This window comes from Silene latifolia, chromosome 1 (genome assembly GCF_048544455.1).
Source record: "Silene latifolia isolate original U9 population chromosome 1, ASM4854445v1, whole genome shotgun sequence".
NCBI lineage: Eukaryota > Viridiplantae > Streptophyta > Magnoliopsida > Caryophyllales > Caryophyllaceae > Silene > Silene latifolia.
In genome coordinates this window covers 20,270,143-20,294,136 of record NC_133526.1, presented here as the reverse complement: position 1 = coordinate 20,294,136, position 23,994 = coordinate 20,270,143, and the positions used below count along the sequence as shown (strand labels likewise).

Below are 23,994 nucleotides of genomic sequence, written 5' to 3'. Positions count from 1 at the left end.
AAGATTGAATATTGGAAAATAATCTCTTTTGCATCATAGAACGACATAACAATCTATGCAAAATACTTCTATATTACGTCTCTGATTTTTGTGCCAAAAATCAGAAGGCAACATCTTATCTCAATAGGAAATTCGGTTTAACCCAGGTACTGATAAGGGTCGAATTATTCTATTAGGAAAGTAAAATCGATTCGGTGCGATTTTGCTATTGTCAATACCTGTTCGTGCAAATCAATTTCCCAACAGTGATCAAAATAACTAACATTACATATATCCAATTGACAAATATCGACTCCGTAGACAAAATCTCATTTGTAAGTAACCCATACCTCCCTCTCTCTAGAAACCCCCAAAAAATCCCCAATCCCACCGCCTATCTCCGCAGCCAATCTGAAGCAGCTCTCTCGCCGGTGACCTCATCATCAAATTTTACAGGTCGTCGACGAGTGTTTCTGTCTATCACTTGCTTTCCCGGCGGTAGAGAAGTTGGCTTCATCTTCTCTGATTCCTTTTCTTCCTGGTATGCGAATTTTTGTTTTTGTGGGATTGCCTTTCTCTCTTTCAGATCAGTTGTCCTGATTAATCGTGTTTGTCGTCGGCTATTTCGTTGAAAGTTCCGTTGCGGGATAGAGTTTGATTAGCTAGTTGTTTAATCCTGTTTATTTTCAAGTTTAATCCTCGCTTTTACCAATGGATTATCAAGCTTTACTTCTGAATCTTTGTGAACTGTTTATTATGGATGATGCTGGTATGGATGACGATATTCTTATTCACTGGATTATGAATATGGGGGATCCATCGATTTACAACATTTATATGATGAAAGATAGGGGTAATTCCCTTTTCAAAGAGGGAAACCTTTCTTTAGCTGTTAGCCTCTATAAACAAGCTCTTCAGTTCTTCTGTTTCCTCGGAATTCCTTGTACACGTGACCAGCAGACTGCCACTTCCCTTGCCCTATCCCTTGTTCTCAATTTAGCGGCATGTGAGTTGAAACTCTCTCATTACAATCAGGCTTGGTGTTATTGTAATCTTATCTTGAACTTTGATCTCTGTAATGTGAAAGCCTTCTACCGTAGAGGTTTAGCCTTTCAGAAATTGCATTTCCTTGTGGAAGCCCTAGATGATTTTGAGCATGCCTTGAAACTTGACCAGAATAATAAGGACGTGGCTCGTGAGCTTCATTATGTTGTTGATTGTCTTGCTTTGAAACCCAATGGAAAGCGAGCCGCTTATCTTTTTGACCCCTTGAGACAAAATAAACAAATTAAAGCTTACTGTTCTGTAATATATTTATTTTAGAAGCAGAGGGGATGCATTTGCACCCACTGCATCTCCCCTAAATACGCCCCTGGTTGTATGGTCATACGTTGGTAATTTGCTTGACAAGTGAAAAACAAATTTATATGTATTTATGTTTGTGAACATTGACCGACTTTATGGTGATAATTTTATCTACTATTAAATATTTAAGTCACTTGTCATTTAAAGACTAATTTTCAGGTTCACTTATATTTGGCTATAGTCTTTATATAAGGTGTCTTCTATTTTAGGTTATTTAATTGAAATAGTAAGTCGCCAAAAAGACCTTTATTATGTAGATTAAATAACTTAAAACATCAAGATATTGTGCAATTGGATTTCATGCGGATAGTGGTCAGCCTAAGGATTGGCAGAGGTTCAATCACACTTGTGGTAATAAATATGTAACACCCTCATTTACCAAGGAGTATTTAGCTAGACCTTCCTTAATAAATAAAGGCGCTACTATCTCAGTTGCCCGAGGTAGTGTATATCAAATTGGCAATACAAAACAATTACAACTTTAATAACTTAAAATAGAAATTCTGTTACAAAACAAACTAAAATAAAAGACTGACAGCGAAAGATTTCAAGTAGCTCAAACTACTAACGTCTACATTAGGTGAGACTCAACGATGTCACGCGCCCTCCAAGAAACCTTGTCACAGCTCACAGCAACCATCATACACCTAATAGGACTACCTGCTCACCATTTGCCGGCAATATCAAATGGATCACCGCAGACAAGTAAGACAAAATAAGAAACAACACAAGCACCACACAAAGTCAACAACAGAAATATAATGAAAGTAGAAACGACAAGTACAACAGAACATCATAAGTATACACATCATTATCGACCTCCACCAACTCCGATCTCCATGGTAACCAATGGCTCTCACCGCAACGAGTATCCGGGTTCCCATCGCAACAGGTAACCCACCCCAGCCGATGTCAGCCCGCAACACTGCACATCACAATCCTCGCTCATCGCAACGAGCGAACCCACCTCATTAATGTCAACATCCCCCTTGCGACATGAGTCACAAGGGGCGAAACATGGGGGTGAAACCATCTCCTGACATGGGCTCCACAATATCCATCCCAACCCTCCAACATCCAACTATATCAACAAGCACAATAATGTAATCACTATGACAAACAATCACAACAATAAAATCAATCACAAACTGTACTAAGTAGAAAACCCTACCTCTAGCGAATTCTCTTATAAGCGCAAGATTCACACTTATGCATATAAGACACCAACATCGCCACCTACAACAATCAATACGACTCTATCGCAACTAACCATTAACGTTACTAATATCAAAGATGGTGACAACGACTTACCTTGCTAATTGACTGACAACCGGAAGCTAGGTCCCGACTCGCTAATCCCGCTCCCATGTTATTCTTCTAGGTAGAGGATTCAAATGTGGTAAAATGGGGAAGAGAAGAGGGGAAAAGGGAAGGAGGTCTAATTTTAGGTTTAGAGAAATGAAAGAAATGAGAAAGCGAAAAAAATATAAAACCCGGCTCACGATCGCGAAATAACCACTGAACTAGCAATACCCGATCAAGTGTCACCGTGACTCAACCGAGTAAGGCATACTCGGTCGAGTGCCTTACCTACTCGGTCGAGTTACCTCTACTAGGTGGAGTAACTTTGGATCAGGTATGTGAATTAAGTCTAATATCGTCTTTCTAAAAGGTCTAACGGACACAGGGGTCCTCTGCAAAGTCCCCTAAAGAGGCGGGTATTATAAAATATGTAACAGTTATCCGGCTTTTTGTGTGAGTGTCAAGTCGGTCCAAATGAAGGTTTTATATTTGGCATTATTTTACTGTTAATATTTGATTACTACGCCAAGAGTGTCACTTACATGTCTAATTTTTTTTCAAATATGAGGTTAGATGTTGTGCTAGGTATCTTGTGATAATGGAAATGCCAATATTAAATCTGAAAATTAAGTTAAAGGAGTATCATTTTATTTATGACACTCATAAAGATAATGCCCATAAAGCTTTGAGGTGAATAAATTCAATTTTTGGGTTTAGTGTGTTTAATTCATGCGAATAATGGTCGGCCAAAGGAAGACCATTATTTGACCAAATTGCATATACACGTTGGGTAATAAATATGTGACGATCACTCGGATTTTCAAGTGAATATTGAGTTGGCCTAAAGGAAGCTTGGTGTTCTACGTGAGTTTATCATCAATATTTGATTACAATTACTAAAGAGTAGTGTCTTTAACTAGTTAATATTTATGTTTAACAACTAAATATTAATTTTGCAAAGACACGTTAATTTTCTGAATTTATTCAAAATACAAGAATATTGTTTTTTTTTTCATTCTAATTGACATTTATGGTTATTATTATTTTTATCTGTCATATTCAGGTTACATTCTCAATTCAGATTGAAACCATCAATTAAATGAATAGTCGGAGAACCTGAGTAAATTTTGGGCAGTGATAATTTTGGCATGACATTGAGCATGTATAACCCTACTACTCATAAGGATTAAGGTATCGTGTGGACTCACGTGATTAGAGAGGTAAAACATTAAAAATACATATTTAGTAATTATCTAAGGTGTCATTAGGGAAATATTTAAGGGCATTGTTTCACTTAATTAAATAGCTGCAAAATTCAAACTTAAAGATAATAATAACAAACATAAGGTTAGACTTTTTGGTAATACCCCTCATATTCTATGGTTATAGGATCATTTGTGTGTGTGTCTAAAGTACAAGATAGACTATGAAAGATTAATAGGAAGCTTGCACAAATGTGTCATAGTTGGAAATGTGATCACTTATTTTAGAGGTATTTTGAAATGATCATATATAGAGTTGTAGAGCTCCTATGAGGGTGATTCAAATTGGAGGTGAAAGCTTATTTTTTTAGCTTTCCAACGCATGATCACAAGCTTTATTCCGATTGGTAACGAGAAAATGGCTGCTGTTTGAAATTCAATGCGCAAAGTTGAATTCGCTGAGTCAGCTACACGCTAATCTATTTCCTAATTTCGCACCTTCCTAGAATTTTACTAATATTATAATATTATATCCTATTCCTATCTCAACTTTATTATTATTATTATTATTATTATTATTATTATTATTATTATTATTATTATTATTATTATTATTATTATTATTATTTTATATAAAATGCGCACAACTTGCATTATAATAAAATTAAAAGGTTTACATGAAATTGGTGGGGAGCCGAGAGACAATCTGGGCTCCCACACCCTTAGCAATAGTAAAGCTAATACGAGTAAAAATGTAAGCGGCTACCGAGCCCCAAAGATCCGAGATGCCGAGAATTTCGGATCCGCTTGAGCAAGGCAACAAAGATCCGAACTCAACTCCCAAGTGAAGAGAAAGAGAAAGGTAGGAAACCATAACCCGCTACCGCGCACAAATCCCCATACTTAGCACACTTTTGAGCAAAGATCGGCGACAACCCGGCCCGCACAAAATCCGCTAACCCGCCCGAGTCAAAGGTGAAGAACCCGTCGGTCGACGCACACATCACGCCCCCGTCCCAAGAATAAAGCAATAAATCCGCAGGACGAAGAGAGCCACCATGCCCATCAACCAAACCGATATCAACCTCCTTCCCCGCAGAAATACCGGATCTATAGCAGATGTCGAAGAGAGTGTCCCGGACAAGGTTATGCCGATGTTTAACGCCCACAAGACCAAAAGACAAGAAACAGCATGGTCCCCAAAAACATCCCAGAAAAACCCGAGAGCAAGCGGGGACGGGGCCTAGATACCGAGAATAACGGAACACCCGGGCGATACCCCAAAGACACTACGGTAAGTCCGCACGTTCATAGTCCGCCCCAACCCCGAGATAGGAACCGCACGTAACCAATCGGAGGAGTGAGAGCCTGCCGAGACCGCCATAGAGCGATCCGGCGAGGTGTCAAAGAAAAACAGACTCGAGGCAAGAGAGCAACCGTCGTGAAATAAATATCCGCCAATTTCTTCATAAGTTTGGGGCGCAATTTCACTAGGGTGACCTAAAATATCGAACCCGTAGTCGCGATAAAACACTGTGCGGCATCATCAAAAGCAGGGCCGGCGGCTACAACACGAGAAGGGCCGAGGAGCTTAGCTCGCAAACCAACAGATCGCAAGCGGGACGCAATAAAAGCATAGAACAAAACATCTCCGACCGCATAAACACCAAGGCCACCCAGATGAAAAGGGAATGTAGCAAGGCGCCACTGCCAATCCCCAAAACCCGGCCCTGATGCGGTGACAATACGTTCCAAGCTAGAACGCAGAGCGGCATCAAAAGGAAGATGAACAGACCCAAAAACACTAGGGGAGCAAGTACGAAGAGAGAAGTAGAGCTTAGATATACCAGTACAAGCTCGAAGAAGAAGCAACTCACACTGCGGGTCCTCAATCCTCGCAACCAAATCCATCAGCTCAATGGTCTTGGTTACTCTCGTCGCCACAATCTCACTGCTAAAACCAGGACAAATCTTGTGACAGGTCCTCCCAAAGCGTAACACCGCGCAATGGCCGAGAAATAGAAGTGGGGAAAACCCCGGAGCCGGCTCGTGGATCCTCAACAGGCCAAAAGACCTCCGTCTTGGAGACATTTAGGTGTAAACCAAAACGAGGGCCATCCAACCTAATCAAGTCCAACACCTTCCCCACCTCCAAAGTATCTCCCACAATGGTGCCATCATCTAAGTACCATGCCTGCAAAGTGAGGTCAAAAGTGTCCGGATCTTGCAAACCAAAGGATGCAAAACCAACGCGAAAAGCAAAGGCCCCAATGGATCACCCTGCTGAACACCCTGACAAGACCATAAGCAGTGCTCCCCATAAAAAAGGCGGGCCGGGCTGGAATAACAAAACTCCACCCAACGGGAGAGAGCCGGGCACCGACGGCGGACCTCCTGAAGCATGGTCGAACGGTCAACAAGGTTGAACGCGTCGAAATCAACCGGCAACATAGAAAGCCCCACCCGTTCCCCCGAGCCTCAATGAGCGGTTCAAGGCATGCAAGATAGCCTCTCCTCCACCGGACACACCCACCCCGAACTGAAGCCCATCAAAATAAGAAGATAAGGACGGGCCAACCATAGAAGCACCAACCTTAGAGACAAGCCGTCTCCAGACCGTACCGACAGCAATAGGACGAACTCCACCACCCGGTTTAACGAGTGGTGTGAGAGGAGGCGCCGGCAATGTACTCACCAGGAGGAAGAGGGCACCGACCCTCAAGAAAAAGATTAACCACCCTAGTAATAGAAGTGATCAAATCATCGGAGATAGCCACGCAGCGGCGCCACTCAAACAGTCCATAAGGTCTTTGGGCACGAAAACCATCCCTCCCACAAGAAGTACCACGAGGGAAGCTCCGAATCATATCCAAGACCACCGCGGAAGAGGCAACCAGAGGATGATGATCCCCAGACAGAGGAGGCAATGAAGGAGGCGGGGCGACAGGATGCTTCTCACGCAGGGCCATGAGAGTGGCATCGGAGTAGGGGGCGACCCCAGAGGAAGAAAGCACTCGCACGACGGCGGAGATAATGCCCATCGATATTTTCCGCCGGCATTGGCGGAGGTTAAGGTCACTCAAATCGAGATCCTCATCCACATAAAAAGAAGAAGGACCCTCATCAAAGCACTCTCAGAATAACCGCAAACCCCCCGGTGTCCCCCAAGCAAGAATAGCCCGGCAATACTCTCCTCCCGATCGACGCCGAATAGCAGACCGACACTCATGATTACTCCGAGGAGCGAAAGTCCTGAGCAAACAAAGAGGTAAAGCAAGCAAACGAACCCAGCGGGAGAGATCACTAGGGGCATCAAACACCGCATCCAAGGCCCCTTTCAAAGCCCGAGCAAACCCAAGACGGCACTTAGGAGGAATAGATTTCACCGTGCGAAGGCCCAAAGACAGCAAACGATCCAACGAAGATATAGACCACTGAACGAGCTCCACACTATCATCAGAAGAAACCGAAGTAGAAGGAGCCAAAGGTCTCGGAATACCATGAATATGGAAGGAGTAAATGCCATCAACACACTCCGGATGCTCCACAATATCACCCCGATTATGCCGACATCTAGCACCAAGAGTATGGGTCATAAAACACACCCCACACAACCAGAACCCCATCCGTCTCAAAGAACTCTCGGCATTGGAATAAACAGTCAAACTATCAGAAAGAGTCTGCCGCGTAAGGTCCAACGCCCCGTCATGACAATGTCGGTCCTGCAAATGTTTCTTCCAAGCTGCCTTTGTAAGGCCCTTACCGAAACCATCCCGACACCCATGAATACTCGAAAAAGGACAATGATACCGCACAAGCTCAGGCATAAAAGAAATGCCTTCCTCTTCACGCGCAAGGAACCATGCAACACCAACTAAAGACTTTAAAGAAGAAACAAAAACTCAAAAAGCAGCAGCCAACATGACAGGAAGCAGGTCAACGTTTCAAGAGTCAACGCAGCACAAACCAAAATGCACCACGCAACAACGTTAAACGCTACAACGCACCAAAATCGCACACCGCACCCAAGCAACCACGAACCCAACAGCGGCCACCACAGAAACCCAAACCCCCACGGCCCAAACAGACCTTGGAAAAGCAGCGGGCAGCAGGACCACCACCGGAGAAGGCAGCCGAGGAGACACAAAGAGGAAAAGGAAAACAGAAACGCCGATCGAAAGAAAAAAAAAACAAACAAAAGGAAGCCTTGACACAACGAACCTGACCGGAGACGACAGCCAGCGACGATAAATGGCAGTGCCAGCCAAGAATTTGTCGAGCAAGAAAGCCGGCAAGAAACCAAAGACGAAAACAAAAAGATCTCGGAAACGAAAACCCCACAAAAGACAACACTCGTCGCAGATCTTAAACAGCAACCACACAGAAACCCAACAAAAGACCACCCAACACCGGCGCCGTGCGGTCTGAAGGACGACCCAGGGGGGTTGTTGATGGCGAAACAGTGACAGAAAAACCCGCAGGGTAAAGCCCAACGAGAAAACCCACACGCAAACCCGTAACGAGACCCTGCAACCCCACACCGGGACCCAGACAACCGAGTTGATGGCCGGCGCCGTGGTGGCTGGTTATGGCGTAAAGTGGAAGTAATACCCGTAGGGTAAAGCCCGACCAGAAAAACCACAAGCAAACCCACGACGAGACAACCTCACACCCAACACCGGGAACCCTTATTATCATTATTATTATTATTATTATTATTATTATTATTATTATTATTATTATTATTATTTTATTAATAAAAACCGCAACTTTTATTGAGAGATCAAAAATAATTCTTACAAGATTTTGGTGGGCAGCCAAGATACAATCTGGGCTCCCACTCCCTTAGCAATAGCAAAGCTAAGTCGAGTAAAAATAAAAGCAACAGCGCGCGCCCCGGCATCCTGAGACAGAGAAAATTTCTGAATCCGCTTGAGTTAGGAAATAACTTCCGTCTCCAATTCCCCCAAAGAAGAGAAAGAAAAAGACAAGAAACCATAATCGAGCGTCGTACACAAACCTGATACTTGACACATTTGCGCCGAGCAACATTAATCACCACACGGCCGGGCACGAAATCAGACATATCAGACTGAGTCAAGGGGGAAGACCCGGTCAGATCCACATACACGTCACGACCCCGATCCCAAGAATAAAGCTACAAATCTACAGGACGTAAGGACCTGTCATGCCCATCGATCAAACCAATATCTACCTCCTTACCAGCAGAGATCCCAGAACGGAAGCAACTATCTAAAAAGGTGTCGCGAACAAGGTTATACCAATGTTTGATACCAACAACACCAGCACACGACACAGCATGATCTCTGTAGATATCCCCATCAAAGACCCGAGAGCAAGCAGAGCACGGCCCAGGCACCGAAAACAAAGGAATACCCAACTGATAGCTAAGCACACAACGGTAGGACCTGCCGTTCATAGTCTGTTGTAACCCAGAAATAGAGACCGCACGAAGCTAATCAGAAGCGTGTCCACCCTGTTGGGACCTCCACAACGCAACCTGTCGAGGAGTCAAAGAGAAAAACTGATTCTGCAGTATCAACAACCCTCACGAATTATATGTCTGCCAATTTTCTTCATAAGTTTGGGGGCAGCGATCTCACTAGTGTTATGCATAAGGTCAGAACCTGTAAGCTCATCAAACATACTCAAACATTCTGAAGGATTCAAGCAAGTTATAATATGTCGAGTAAATCAGAACAAGGCAGCTAAATGATGTCTCTCGTATCTCCACATTAGTACTGTGAGCATTCTGAAGAAGCAAATCAATGATACGCTTCTGATCCGCCATAATCTCAAAGTTTTTTTACAAAAAACAATAACTGTTCTTAGAGATCTTAATCCAGTCAAAATAGCTTTTTCGTAATTTATAGCAAGCCCAATGCCATGATATATAACTATTAGTATTATATCTGATTCACTTGACTCAAACTCTGGAGGAGAGAGAGCCTCACACAACTTGCAAATTATCTCCAATATTTCTTGGTTAATTGGAATGACGAAAATAGATCTAGCCACTGAGTGCAATAGATTAAAATATATGTGACTCAGTACCATTTGACATCTCCCTAACAAAGGAAAAAAAACGAACTGGATTCGTTCTCGGAAGTGAATCAGACCATACTAGCCATTTTTTCTATTATCATCATCGAAGGCTCAGTCATTCGTAGACATGCATTAATATCAACGACTATAATTTACATATCTATCCAATCCCATTAGTTATATTTTTTTTGGTGGAATGTAAAAATTATATAGGACATCTATAAACATACATCATATTCCACATTATAGCCTTATTTATATAAATCATGTTGATCACATGAGCAGGTAACAAGTTTCAGACTAATAGGTTTCACCACAGGCTATGAACTATTAATCTATAAGGTATTACGATTATTAATAAGATGTTGACAACAACAACGGTTGACGCAGCAACAAACAACAACTAACTATGTTGTGACGTTGGTAGTGTAACGCAAGACCGTATTTGCGGTCGCACTGGGTTCTGGGGAAAAAAAGGTCTCGTAATAAAAAAAATTCTACTTATCATTACGTATATTTGTATTTTGCCACGAATATTGCTATATTTATTATTGTTTTGCCACTATTATTGTTATTATTATTGTTGTTCTCTTAGATTTTTTTTACGTCTTTTTTAGTATACTCCCTCCATTACGGTCATTTGTTTCACTTTTATTGTTTTTTCATTAAAAACAGTTGTGTTACGTAATTAATTCAACCAAAAATATTTCTTTGCAAAATATAAATTTCTATATTTTATTTGCAAACTATAATTCAAGGTAGATTGAACGATAAACATTGTGTTTCAAAGAATATAGTGCGAATTATAAACGCTGAAGAAAAAAAAATTATTTATTCTAACAAAAAAATCCAAAATTTATTTAATATTTGTTTTGATGTTTAATGATTGTATAATCTATACTATATAATTAAAAGGCTAGGCAAAAGCAATAAATTTAATTCCACATGTCACTAGCAATTAATTTAATTCCACATAGGATTAGTAATCAATTTACTTTCTATACATTTTAATTATCTATTTAATTTATTTACTAATTAACAAGTCAAAAGATGAGGAGACAAAGGAGTAGCAAAAAAAAAATGAAAAAAAAAAGTAGTTTATTATTCACATTTCACCCAACCTCATCCAATTTCAGTTCTAATTCCACTGACACCAAAATACCAACTTCATTCCCTTACTACTATCTATCTACGATCTATATATATCTATATAATTTACTTAAAAGATTACATAAACCATTTAATTTTATTAATCCATAAAATATTATATTATTATTAATTATAGTTAAAAGGGTAAAGTTAAACAAAGGCTACCTAAACCATTTAATTTTATTTCAAATGACATTTTATAATACATTACTTCGTATGATATTACTATAACTATATCTATACAATATTGTTAAAAGGCTTCTAAAAGCATTACATTTAATTCCATGTGTCATACTCATTAAATTTTATTCTATGTTGCATTTTCATAAAGGCTAGGCAAAAGCAATAAATTTAATTCCACATGTCACTAGCAATTAATTTAATTCCACATAGGATTAGTAATCAATTTACTTTCTATACATTTTAATTATCTATTTAATTTATTTACTAATTAACAAGTCAAAAGATGAGGAGACAAAGGAGTAGCAAAAAAAATGAAAAAAAAAAGTAGTTTATTATTCACATTTCACCCAACCTCATCCAATTTCACTTCTAATTCCACTGACACCAAAATACCAACTTCATTCCCTTACTACTATCTATCTACGATCTATATATATCTATATAATTTACTTAAAAGATTACATAAACCATTTAATTTTATTAATCCATAAAATATTATATTATTATTAATTATAGTTAAAAGGGTAAAGTTAAACAAAGGCTACCTAAACCATTTAATTTTATTTCAAATGACATTTTATAATACATTACTTCGTACGATATTACTATAACTATATCTATACAATATTGTTAAAAGGCTTCTAAAAGCATTACATTTAATTCCATGTGTCATACTCATTAAATTTTATTCTATGTTGCATTTTCATAATTTTTAAATTTGTATTGATTAATAAATTTACTAAAATTTCTTACAAAAGTGACATCATATATTTTTTTAACATATAAGTTAAAGTAAATCAAAGTAAAAGACTTTTAAAAGCATTAAATTTAATTCCATGTGGCATAATCATTAAATTTCAATCTATGTTGCATTTTTATGATTTTTAAATTTGTATTGATTATTAAATTTACAAAAAAGTTCTCACAAAAGTGTCATCATATATTTTGTAACATATAAGTTAAAATAAATAAAGGGATATTATCATTATTCTTAAATTAATTGTATACATTAAATATTTCTTGAGTTAAAAAAATTTCAAAAGTGATGTGATTATACAAATTCACTTACAAATTTCATAATTGTAACATATAAGCTAAACCAAATCAAAGGATATTAGCATTATTCTTAAATTAATTTTATACATTAAATATTTCATGAGTTAAAAAAATTCAAAAGTAATGAAATCTATACAAATTCACAAATAAAATTTAACATTTTAATTAAAGTTTTTGTAATAAAACTTGTTAATGAATTGATTAAAAGTTCTTCATACTTATTTCTTTAATTTATAAATTTGATTAAGTGTTTGTTGGAAGTCACTACTACAAATCCAGGCAACTACAACGCCCCTTTAACAACGATTATTCACGAAAATCACAATAGACGTTGTAGAATGTATGGCGCGAATTTTACTAAAATGAATTACAACGGGTATGGTTATAAAAACCGTTGTTATAAGTTTTAACAACGGGTTACACATGCACAACCGTTGTTAATAATTTGGCGCAAAATTGACGCAAAGTTAGTGAAAAGTAATCACAACGGTTACTTTTGGAACCCGTTGTTAAAACTTATTTGACAACGGTTGTTGATTTACAACCGTTGTTAAAACTTATTTGACAACGGTTGTTCTTTAATAACCGTTGTCAATACCTTCCATACTATAAACCACACAAACACAAGTCTGCTACAGCCACAAAACACAAACCTTAATACAAAAACACAAACCCAGCAGACAAACACAAACACAAACACAAAACACACACTTTCTCATCGTCTCTTTCTCTCTTTCTCATCGTCTCTTTATCTTCTCGCCATCACTGTTGATTTCATCGTCTAATTATCAGGTAAATCTCGCTGTCACTGTTGGTTTCATCGTCTTTCATCGTCATTATTTTCTTTTTCTAATTATTTCATTTGCATGTGTATGTGTTAGTTTTTATCGACCATTATGTTATTTCTTTAAGTATTATTCGCTTAATTAGCTAGTAAAACAAATTAAATAAACTAAAACAAAGAAGAAGCAAGATGATAGAGAGGAATGCATGATAAACATAATATATATATATATATATATATATATATATATATATATATATATATATATATAGAGAGAGAGAGAGAGAGAGAGAGAGAGAGAGAGAGAGAGAGAGAAGGGTTCTAGTAAGGCCACTACATCTAATAAGTCCCTAAGTCCTTATAAGGACCTTAGGATGGAAGGGATGGAGGGATGAGATTACATCTCATTCAAGGGTCACAAATGAACCTCTCTAATCTCCTCCCTAATTTCATGCACAACTCCACCTAATTTTGTACAACTCTTCCACCATTCTAATCTCCCAACTCACTTCCTCATTCACTCATCCTCTCTCATTTCTCACATTCACTCTTTCTCTCTCATTTTCTTCCCACCCTCTCTAAAAAAAAAAAAAAACAAAGCTCATACAAAAAAAAACCCAAACTAAAACAAAACAAAAAAAAATAACCAAAAAAACCACTCCACCTCCACCTCCATCACCCTCACCAGCCGACACCACCACCCTCCCTCCCTTCTTCCCGGCCCACCACCACCCGACCTCCCTCCCTTCTTCCCAGCCCACCATCCGACATCCCTTCCCGCACCACCCCACCATCCCACCATCCGACCTCCCTTCCCACCTCCCTCCCTCCATCAACCAACAACAACAACGCCAACAACAAGCAACAACAACCAGCAACAACAACACCACCACCGACATCAACAACCAGCAACAACAACAACCCCACCAACAATCCTCCTTACCGCCCCCTCTGCCGCCTCCCTACTCCTCTCCTCCTTGCCGCCACCATTCACGCCTCACCTCAACCCTCCTTACCCACGACAAAAACGCACGACAAAAACCCCACCACCACATTCCCGCCGCCACCATTCACGCCTCACCCTCATTTTTGTTATTTTTCCAGATTTGCGTTTTTGTTCTTTTTGTTATTTTCGTTTTGGTTATTTTTGTTATTTTTTCAGATTTGCGTTTTGTTCTTTTTGTTATTTCCGTTTTGGTTATTTTTGTTCTTCATTTTTTGGTTATTTTTGTTATTTTTTTATTTGGTTATTTTTTATTTTTGTTCTTCATTTTTGTTCTTCTTTTTGTTCTTCATTTTTTTGTTCTTTTTGTTATTTTTTTATTTGGTTATTTTTGTTATTTTGGATTTTGTTATTTTTGTTTTTGTTTTCATATTCAAATCTTTGTTTTTGTTATATTCTTTTATTTTGTTATTTGGTTGTTATTGTTATTTGATTTTTTTTTCAGATTTACCTTTTTTATTTATGTATATAATTTGTTATTGTCATGGCTCATTCATACTATTAACCTCTAAAGTTATACATTGTATAAATTGGAGTTATACAAATTTGGGACTAAAGTTATACATATTGTTTATTAAAGTTATACACTGCGTGCATTAAAGTTATACACTGCGTGCATTAAAGTTATACACACGATATATAAATGTTTCATTGTTAATTTTTTTTGATGAATCATGATTTTGTTATTTGGTTTTATTTTTGTTATTGTTATTTGGTTTTTTTTTATATTTGGTATTTTTGTTAGATTTACGATTTTGGACTAAAGTTATACGATTTTGGACTAAAGTTATACGATTTTGGACTAAAGTTATACAAATTTGGTTTAAAGTTATACAAATTTGGATTAAAGTTATACAAATATGGACTAAAGTTATACAAATAAGGACTAAAGTTATACAAATATGGACTAAAGTTATACAAATATGGATTAAAGTTATAAAAAAATTGGACTAAAGTTACAAAAATAGACTAAAGTTATACAAAAATGGACTAAAGTTATACAAATACGGACTAAAGTTATACAAATAATGACTAAAGTTATACAAAAATTGACTAAAATTATACAAATATGGACTAAAGTTATACAAATAAGGACTAAAGTTATACAAAAATGGACTAAAGTTATACAAAAATTGACTAAAGTTATACAAAAATGGACTAAATTTATACCAAAATGGACTAAAGTTATACAAAGTTGGATTAAAGTTATACGATTTTGGACTAAAGTTATACAAAATTATACGATTTTGGACTAAAGTTATACGATTTTGGACTAAAGTTATACGATTTTGGACTAAAGTTATACAAATTTGGTTTAAAGTTATACAAAAATGGACAAAAGTTATACAAAAATTGATAACTTTAGTCAATTTTTGTATAACTTTAGTCCATATTTGTATAACTTTAGTCATTTTTTGTATAACTTTAGTCCATTTTTGTATAACTTTAGTCCTTATTTGTATAACTTTAGTCCATATTTGTATAACTTTAGTCCATTTTTGTATAACTGTAGTCCTTATTTGTATAACTTTAGTCCATATTTGTATAACTTTAGTCAATTTTTGTATAACTTCAGTTCTTTTTTGTATAACTTCAGTCCATTTTTGTATAACTTTTGTCAATTTTTGTATAACTTTAGTCAATTTTTTGTATAACTTTAGTCAATTTTTGTATAACTTTAGTCCTTATTTGTATAACTTTAGTCCATATTTGTATAACTTTAGTCAATTTTTGTATAGCTTTAGTCCATTTTTGTATAACTTTAGTCCATATTTGTACAACTTTAGTCCTTATTTGTATAACTTTAGTCCATATTTGTATGACTTTAGTCAATTTTGGTATAATTTCAGTCCTTTTTTGTATAACTTTAGTCCATTTTTGTGTAACTTTAGTCAATTATAAGATTAAAATCAACAAATTATATGAATTTTTATATAGCTAAGATTAAAACAACAAATTTTATGAAAAATATTTTAGTAGATCTTAGATGAAAAAAAAGTATCTCATAAAAAAAACGAGATTTAAAACCCGAAATCTTAAAAAAAAAGTATAACAAGAAGAGATTTGAGAAAATAATAAAAAACGAGAAGTAACAAAATAAAAGAAAATAAAAGACAAAAAAAAATGAATGGAAAAAACAACTCAAAACATAAAAATAAACACCAAACGAAAAAAAAAAAAAAAAAAAAAAAACAGGTGGTGGGTGGTGAGTTGGTGTCGGGTAGGGTGGTGGTGGGTGGTGGTGAATGAAGATGAGAGGAGTGAGTGATTTATTTGGGTTTTGATTTTTTGGGATTTTGGGGTTTTTTTAGAGAGGAGAGAAAAGTGAGATGTAGAGAGAGGAGGAGGAGTTGTGATAATGAAATGATAAATGATTAGTGAGGTTGGTTTATTGAATTGATGAGTTAATTAGAGAAAAAGGTGGAGGGATTAATTTGTAGCCACATATTGACATCAAATCCTAGCCTTTCATTGCCTTGATCCAATGGCCCTTAGAAGGACTTATGGACTCAAATATATAAGTGGCCTTAGTTGATCCTTTTTTTTTTTTTCTCTCTCTCTCTCTCTCTCTCTCTCTATATATATATATATATATATATATATATATATATATATATATATATATATATATATATATATATATATATATATATATAATAAATACATAAATTTTAAAAAAAAAATTACATTAATAAAAATGCAATTCTTATATTTTCATAGAGGGTCTTATTCTCCTTTATGATATCCGTCCTCTCCTCCTTGGCTATTTGGAGGTTCCGTTCAGCAATTGCTATATCGTCATATAGCTGCAACTGCTGATGCTCCGTCAAGCCATCTTCTTTGGCGTCCTTCAGAATGGATCGAGCATCCGCAAGGTAGCTCCTGAAATCCTCAATGTGGAGCAACCGGCGGATGAAATCGTTGTTGTTCTCGATCATAGTAAGAGTCTTAAGGATGATATCATTCATTTTGTTGGAGTTTGGAGTTTGTTTTGAAAGATTAAGTAGGGTTAATTTATTTGGAGTTTGTTTTAGCAGTTAGGGTTTGGAGATGTATATAGTGAGATAATGGAATGTTAGTTGAGATAATGCATGTATTTATACTAAGCAATGTGTGGTTTGAGTTGTTTTTTAATTAATATATATGTTAGGAAGTTGTGCCATAATCATCATCATATCTCTCAATGCTGCTTCAAATCTTATTACTAACCCTTCTCATTCCATATTGTCCGTTCATATGCACAGGGATGGCAGTAATAATGCATGCATCGGAATTATAACGGGCCGTAATTATGCATGCATCTAGTAATATTTAATTTTTTTATTTTTTTATTTTTTAAGAACAAACAACAACGGTTATTTATAAAAAAAACCGTTGTCTTTAGTTATAACAACGGTTTTGTATATTACAACCCGTTGTTATAACTTTCCCCCCAAAATTAAGTCACACTTTCCACAACGGGTTTTTATACTTAAAACCGTTGTTAATAGTTTTAACAACGGGTTCCTTAAGAAAACCAACCGTTGTTAAAACCTTTTACAACGGACGCTTTAACAACGTCCGCTTTTTTATATAACAACGGTTTTTAACCGTTGTTATAGCCTGTATCTGTAGTAGTGAGTGTTGTATTTTTTTTTTATAAATTGTTATACTTTACTTTCCTAAAATTAAAACCTTTTTAATTAAAAATAAAAATAATTTTGTAGTTTAATAACATTCCTAAAAGTAAAAGTATGACATTTTACTTCAACTACTATTTAAAAACAAGGCAATTGAAAAACTATGAAATTTTTCACATTAGTCCAATTTACTTATTATGTGAAAAACTATTCACGCGTCTAAAAACAAGGCAATTGAACACCCATAATTTTCATTAACCTTTTTCCTAATTAATTTACCTCTTAAGGTCCTCATAATCAATTATCTTATTTATTAATACTCATAACTCACAAAATAAATGAAAAGGAATATGAAAAATGAGAATCAATGGTTGTATAATCTTATTTAATAATACTCATAACTCACAAAATAAATGAAAAGTAAAATGAAAAGTTTAAAACTAATGGTTGTATAATGTATATAAAACTAATAGTTTCCATTCACTAATCCTCCGTTTAATATTCATTGATCATAAATTTTCAAATTACATACTATATTTCATTGTTGAATATTATATTTGATTATGGTTAGTATGAACGTATGGTATATAAAAATGAATTAACATCTCTTATATGAAATTGTTATTGTTGTTGTTTTGTAGTATGATAAAGTATTTTAATTTTTAATGTTATTCGTTCTTATGAATCGTTTGCTTTATATTGGAATTTATATTTTTCATCTGGATTAATTTAAATGGCCTACATGTGAGAATATTTTGATTCTTTTGTTAAATCTTCGCCATGTTGATGTTTTCTCTTTGATCAATAAAACATGTGTATCAACTCTACAGCACCATCAAAGGCACGTGAATGTAGATATGGTAGAGCCTCATGCAAGTTGTTTGAAGAAAGAAGATAATCAAAAGGCACAAGACTAAGGCGAAAACTAAAGATAAAACTTAAGGTATAAACTAATAAATCATTGATGTATCGTTTTATTAGTAGATAAAGACAAAAAAATGTACTTTGTGTCAAGACAATGAGTTGTAAAGTTTGTATAACAGATTTTGTATAACTATTTTGTTCATATTAGGGTAAGTTTTTTTCACTTTCTCATATTTAATTTCGTAGATCAAACTATTTATGTTTCAAACACAATGTGTAATTATTGTCTTGTACTACTATACTACTATATCTTGATTTGTGCAAAAATTATTGTACATTTAGTTTAATTAAACATTATTATTCACTTTGAGTATTAAGAAGCACATCTAAATTTTAGTAAGAAAACTTATATTTATCCCGTGCATTTCACATGTAACAAAACGAATATACAATCAAAAGGCTACCTAAATCATTTAATTTTAATTCACATGACATTTTTATAATCCATTCATTCATAAATTATTATCCTTATTATTACTATTATTATTACTATTTTATTACTATTATTATTATTATTATTACTATTATTATTATTATTATTATTATTATTATTATTATTATTTTGCAGAAAAGCTTGGGTCTATATATCAAAAAATAATCATAATTTACAAGACCCCGTCCATTCTTTCCTACAAAGGAAGCCAATAAAGCCCCCTAAGATGAAAACAAAAAAACACCTAACAAAACCCAACAACAGACAGATTACAAAGAGCCAAAAAGACGCAAGTTTACATGAGATCTAATCTTAAAACAAAGCATCTCTGGAGTAGAGCAAGTCCCCTTAAAAATGCGATCATTTCTTTCCTTCCAAATGTAGTAAACCATAGCCATAAACCCTGCCCTTTGCTTCTTGGATAAACCCAGGGAGATAAAGGTCTGGATGACCTCCTGCAACTCAGAAGAACCAACACTAATTGACAACCAGTTAGCAATATCAGAGAGAACCTCAGTAGAATATCCACAAGAGAAGAAAATATGGTGAAGATCTTCAGCCTGGCATTGACACAAAGCACACCTGTTAACCATCACAATCCCCCTAGATACAAGCTTATCAATCGTGGGCAAAGTATTATGCATCAGCAAAACCCCTGTAAATGAATGTTTAGGGTGACATCCTTTACCATGAACAAGAGGAGCCCAGGTGACAGTGTCATGTCTCATTCTCAAAGCATTATAGTACATAGCAGTGTTGTACTTAAGCTAAGGGGAACAAGACTCCAGCATCAACAAAGCTTGGCCAGCAGTTCCTGTCAACTCCAGAAGCTTATCCTTCATACGAACATTATTCCGATACCAAGACTGAGATATACTAGCTGTAGCAGACCAGAAATCCCTCCCTTTAAGAACATAAGTCTGAACCCATCTGGATCAGAGGCACTGAGGTTTGAACAGCAGCTTCCATACCCACTTTGTCATTTGAGCACAATTCCAACTGAGAACCTCCTTTATCCCCATACCCCCTTCTGTTTTAGGGGCACACAACAGTTGCCATTTCATGAATATATGCCTCCTGTGACCCTCATCAATACCCCAAATAAAGTCTTTGCACAGTTTAGTGATTTTCTTGGCTATGCCCTTAGGTAATAGGACACTAGCACCCCAAAAATTATTCAAACCAAAGATAACTGAGTTAACAAGAAGGGTCTTGCCTGCATAACTCAAAGTCCTATTTGCCCAATGCATAATCTTGTCCTTAATCTTATCAAGGAGAGGCTGGTACATATCCTTAGTAATTCTAGCATTAAAAAGTGACAAGCCTAAATACCTGAAAGGAAAAACACCAGCACTAAAACCAGTAGCAGCCAAGATGAGCTCTTTGATATCAGATTTCACCCCTCCAAAGTAAAGGCTAGTTTTGGTAGGATTGGCTTGCAACCCAGACATAAGATCAAATTCATCCAAGGAAGTGGCAACAGCTTTAACAGAGGGAAGATCTCCCCCAGTAAAGACTAGCAAGTCATCATCAAAAATCAGATGTGTCAGATTCAGTTGGACACACTTAGGGTGAAAAGAGAAATTATCATATCTAGGAAGTCTTCTCAAAAGTCTTGACAAAACCTCCATACATATGACAAAAAGATAAGGGGATAGAGGGTCCCCTTGCCTAATTAGTCCTCTTTTCCCAGGAAAGAAACCCTCAATCCCAACATTAATTTGAAGAGAGTAATAAGGGGAGGTGACACAAGCCATTAGCCAGTCCACAAACTTAGTAGGATACTTCATTTGCACCAAGCAGTCTCTAAGAAAACCCCAGTGAACAGAGTCAAAAGCCTTCCTGATGTCAACTTTGAGAAGACATCTAGGAGTAAGGTATGCTCTGCCATATTTAGAGAGAAGTTCATGAGCCACAAACTTATTATTATTATTATTATTATTATTATTATTATTATTATTATTATTATTTTTATTTATTTTTTATTTTTTTTTATTTTTTTTAATTTTTTATGGGAAGATGCGCGCAGCTTTCATTAAAACAGAAGTAAAAGTTTACATGAAATTGGTGGGGAGCCGAGAGACAATCTGAGCTCCCACACCCTTAGCAATAGCAAAGCTAAGCCTAGTAAAAATGTAAGCGGCTACCCGAGCCCCCGTATCCTGAGATACCGAGAATTTCTGGATCCGCTTGAGCAAGGCAACAGCATCCGAACCCAGCTCCCCAAGGGAAGAGAAAGAGAAGGGTAGGAAACCATAACCCGCTACCGTGCACAAATCCCCATACTTAGCACACTTTCCCTGAGCAGCATCAGCGACAACCCGGCCCGGCACAAAATCTGTCAACCCAGTCTGAGTCAAAGGTGAAGAACCTGTCAGGTCGACGCACACATCACGCCCCCTGTCCCAAGAATAAAGCAATAAATCCGCAGGACGGAGAGAGCCACCATGCCCATCAACCAAACCGATATTATTATTATTATTATTATTATTATTATTATTATTATTATTATTATTATTATTATTATTATTATTATTATTATTATTATTATTATTATTATTATTATTATTATTATCTATACAATAACATAAAAATGATATTTTGAGCAATTCCTTAAGTATAAAGTGACATCATCTTACTCTAACTAAGTGATCATTTAAGAACCTTTATAAATTTTCTAACATAAATATGCACTAAATTTTTCATAACCACTAATGTAACTAAAAAGACAAAAAAAAAATAAAAAAGATAAATATGCACTAATTTTTTCATAACTACATGAGTAATGATTTTGGTAACTATAAAGACAAAATATAAAAATTGGTTAAATAAATGACTATGTAAGAACCTTGGCAACTAAAAAGACAAAAAATAAAAATTGGTTAAATTAACTCATTAAAATGATGTTTACATCAACTCATTATAATTCATTAAAGTTTAATTTCAATAACTCTCATTATCATTAGCACTAGGAGGGTTTATTTAGATCAATTATAACCGATAACTCAAAAGATATATCAATAAAAGTCATATAATCCAAGAATCTAAGATTATATATAAGACCACAAAAAGGCGGGGGGACTTCCATTCACCAATAATTTTTTATTTGCATACTTTTGTTTAGTCTTTTACACTCTATTTAATTGGATTCTAATTTATTTTTGTTTATTTTCAAAGTTACTTACCAAGGATCTAAACGTGAAATGTCGAGGTATAAACAATTAATATTTTATTCTTTTTTACTTTTATTTCACATATACCAAGTATTTTTGTTTCGCTTAAGTAAGTTTAATTTAGTGGTTACAATGCTCGAATATTAAAATGGAATACTAACTTAGGTGTTGTCATTAAGACAAATCAAACCATCATACAGATTTAGGAGTTTTGGTGTCATTCCTCATTACATAGTTTTGACTCATATCACAAAATTTCAAAATACCCTAATTATAATATATCTCCAAGTAAAAAAGAAAGTACAGAAAAAGCCGAAAAACACTTTCAAGAACAATACACCAAAAACAAAACAAAAAAAAAAAATCAAACCCGTGATTTTCACGGGTCACAAAACTAGTTTACTTCTATACTATATAATTAAAAGGCTAGACAAAAGCAATTAATTTTATTCCACATGTCGCTAGCAATTAATTTAATTCCACATAAGATTAGCAATCAATTTACATTCTATACATTTTAATTATTTATTTAATTTATTTATTAATTACCAAGCCAAAAAAAAAGAGCAGAAAAAGGAGTAGCAAAGAAATGGAAAAACAAAAAAAAATGACAAAAAAAAAGAGTAGTTTATTATTCACAATTTCACATTGCACCCAGCCTCATCCAATTTCACTTCCAATTCCACCGACACCAAAATACCAACTTCACTCCCTTACTCTTATCTATATATGATCTATCTATCTATACAATTTACTTAAAAGACTACATAAACCGTTTAATTTTATTTCACATGGCATTTCAATCCACGTGACAGTTTTTTAATCGATTAATCCATAAAATATTATATTATTATTAATTATAATTAAAAGGGTAAAGTTAAACAAACGCTACCTAAAATATCTTTAAAATCTATTTAAAAGGGTATCTAAATTAATGTGACATGGCAAATTAAAAGCGACGTGACAAATTAAATGGGACATAACAAATTAAAATTAACTCAACTATTTCTAAGAATATTTAAATTATTCCCTTTAAAAACGAAACCATTCATCTACCAATTTATGTGCTAACTCTTGATGACATTAACTTGGAGTGATACGTGCATGTTCATAAATTACACTAAATATATATAATTGAAGAAGTTATTTGTTAATCACTCCCATCTTTTGGGTTTCTAATCCCAACAATCCATCTTTATATATATATATATATATATATATATATGTATATATATATATATATATATGTATATATATATATATATATATATATATATATATATATATATATATATATATATATATATATATATATATATATATATATATATATATATATATATATATATATATATATATATATATATATATATATACATCATCTAACACTCTACACAACCATCAACTATATTATGTGTATGGATTGTATGTATTTTCAATCACTTCTTTTAAATGGTATTATGTATCCACAAGTCATAAATCTTTGTATTGATCTAATAATTTTTCTTTTTAGCCACCATATTCGATGAGAAGCTCGTAATCCCTCACCCATCTCTAAATTCTACGCTAACATTAGATGAATGAGCTTTAACCTTAATTTTTGTCTTTTGTCTCTTTTAATTGTAATTTTTATTATTAATACATTGTCTTTGTAATGGTTATTGCATTTTTCAAAGGTTATGTAATTGAAATTTTAGGAGACAATGGTATTTAAGTATGACAATCTAAAGAACATATCAATTACGTGGGTTTTGC

General features: G+C 35.0%; 2 protein-coding genes across 2 annotated transcripts; one reads left to right on the top strand and one right to left on the bottom strand.

The window, feature by feature from the left end:
- Positions 1–690: 690 nt before the first annotated feature.
- LOC141641581 (peptidyl-prolyl cis-trans isomerase FKBP62-like) lies at positions 691–1,302 on the top strand. Its single transcript, XM_074450238.1, has one exon. It carries the CDS (start codon positions 691–693, stop codon positions 1,300–1,302), a length of 612 nt encoding a protein of 203 aa, XP_074306339.1.
- An 18,033-nt stretch (positions 1,303–19,335) lies between these two features.
- LOC141641575 (uncharacterized) lies at positions 19,336–19,815 on the bottom strand. Its single transcript, XM_074450233.1, has one exon. It carries the CDS (start codon positions 19,813–19,815, stop codon positions 19,336–19,338), a length of 480 nt encoding a protein of 159 aa, XP_074306334.1.
- Positions 19,816–23,994: the final 4,179 nt, after the last annotated feature.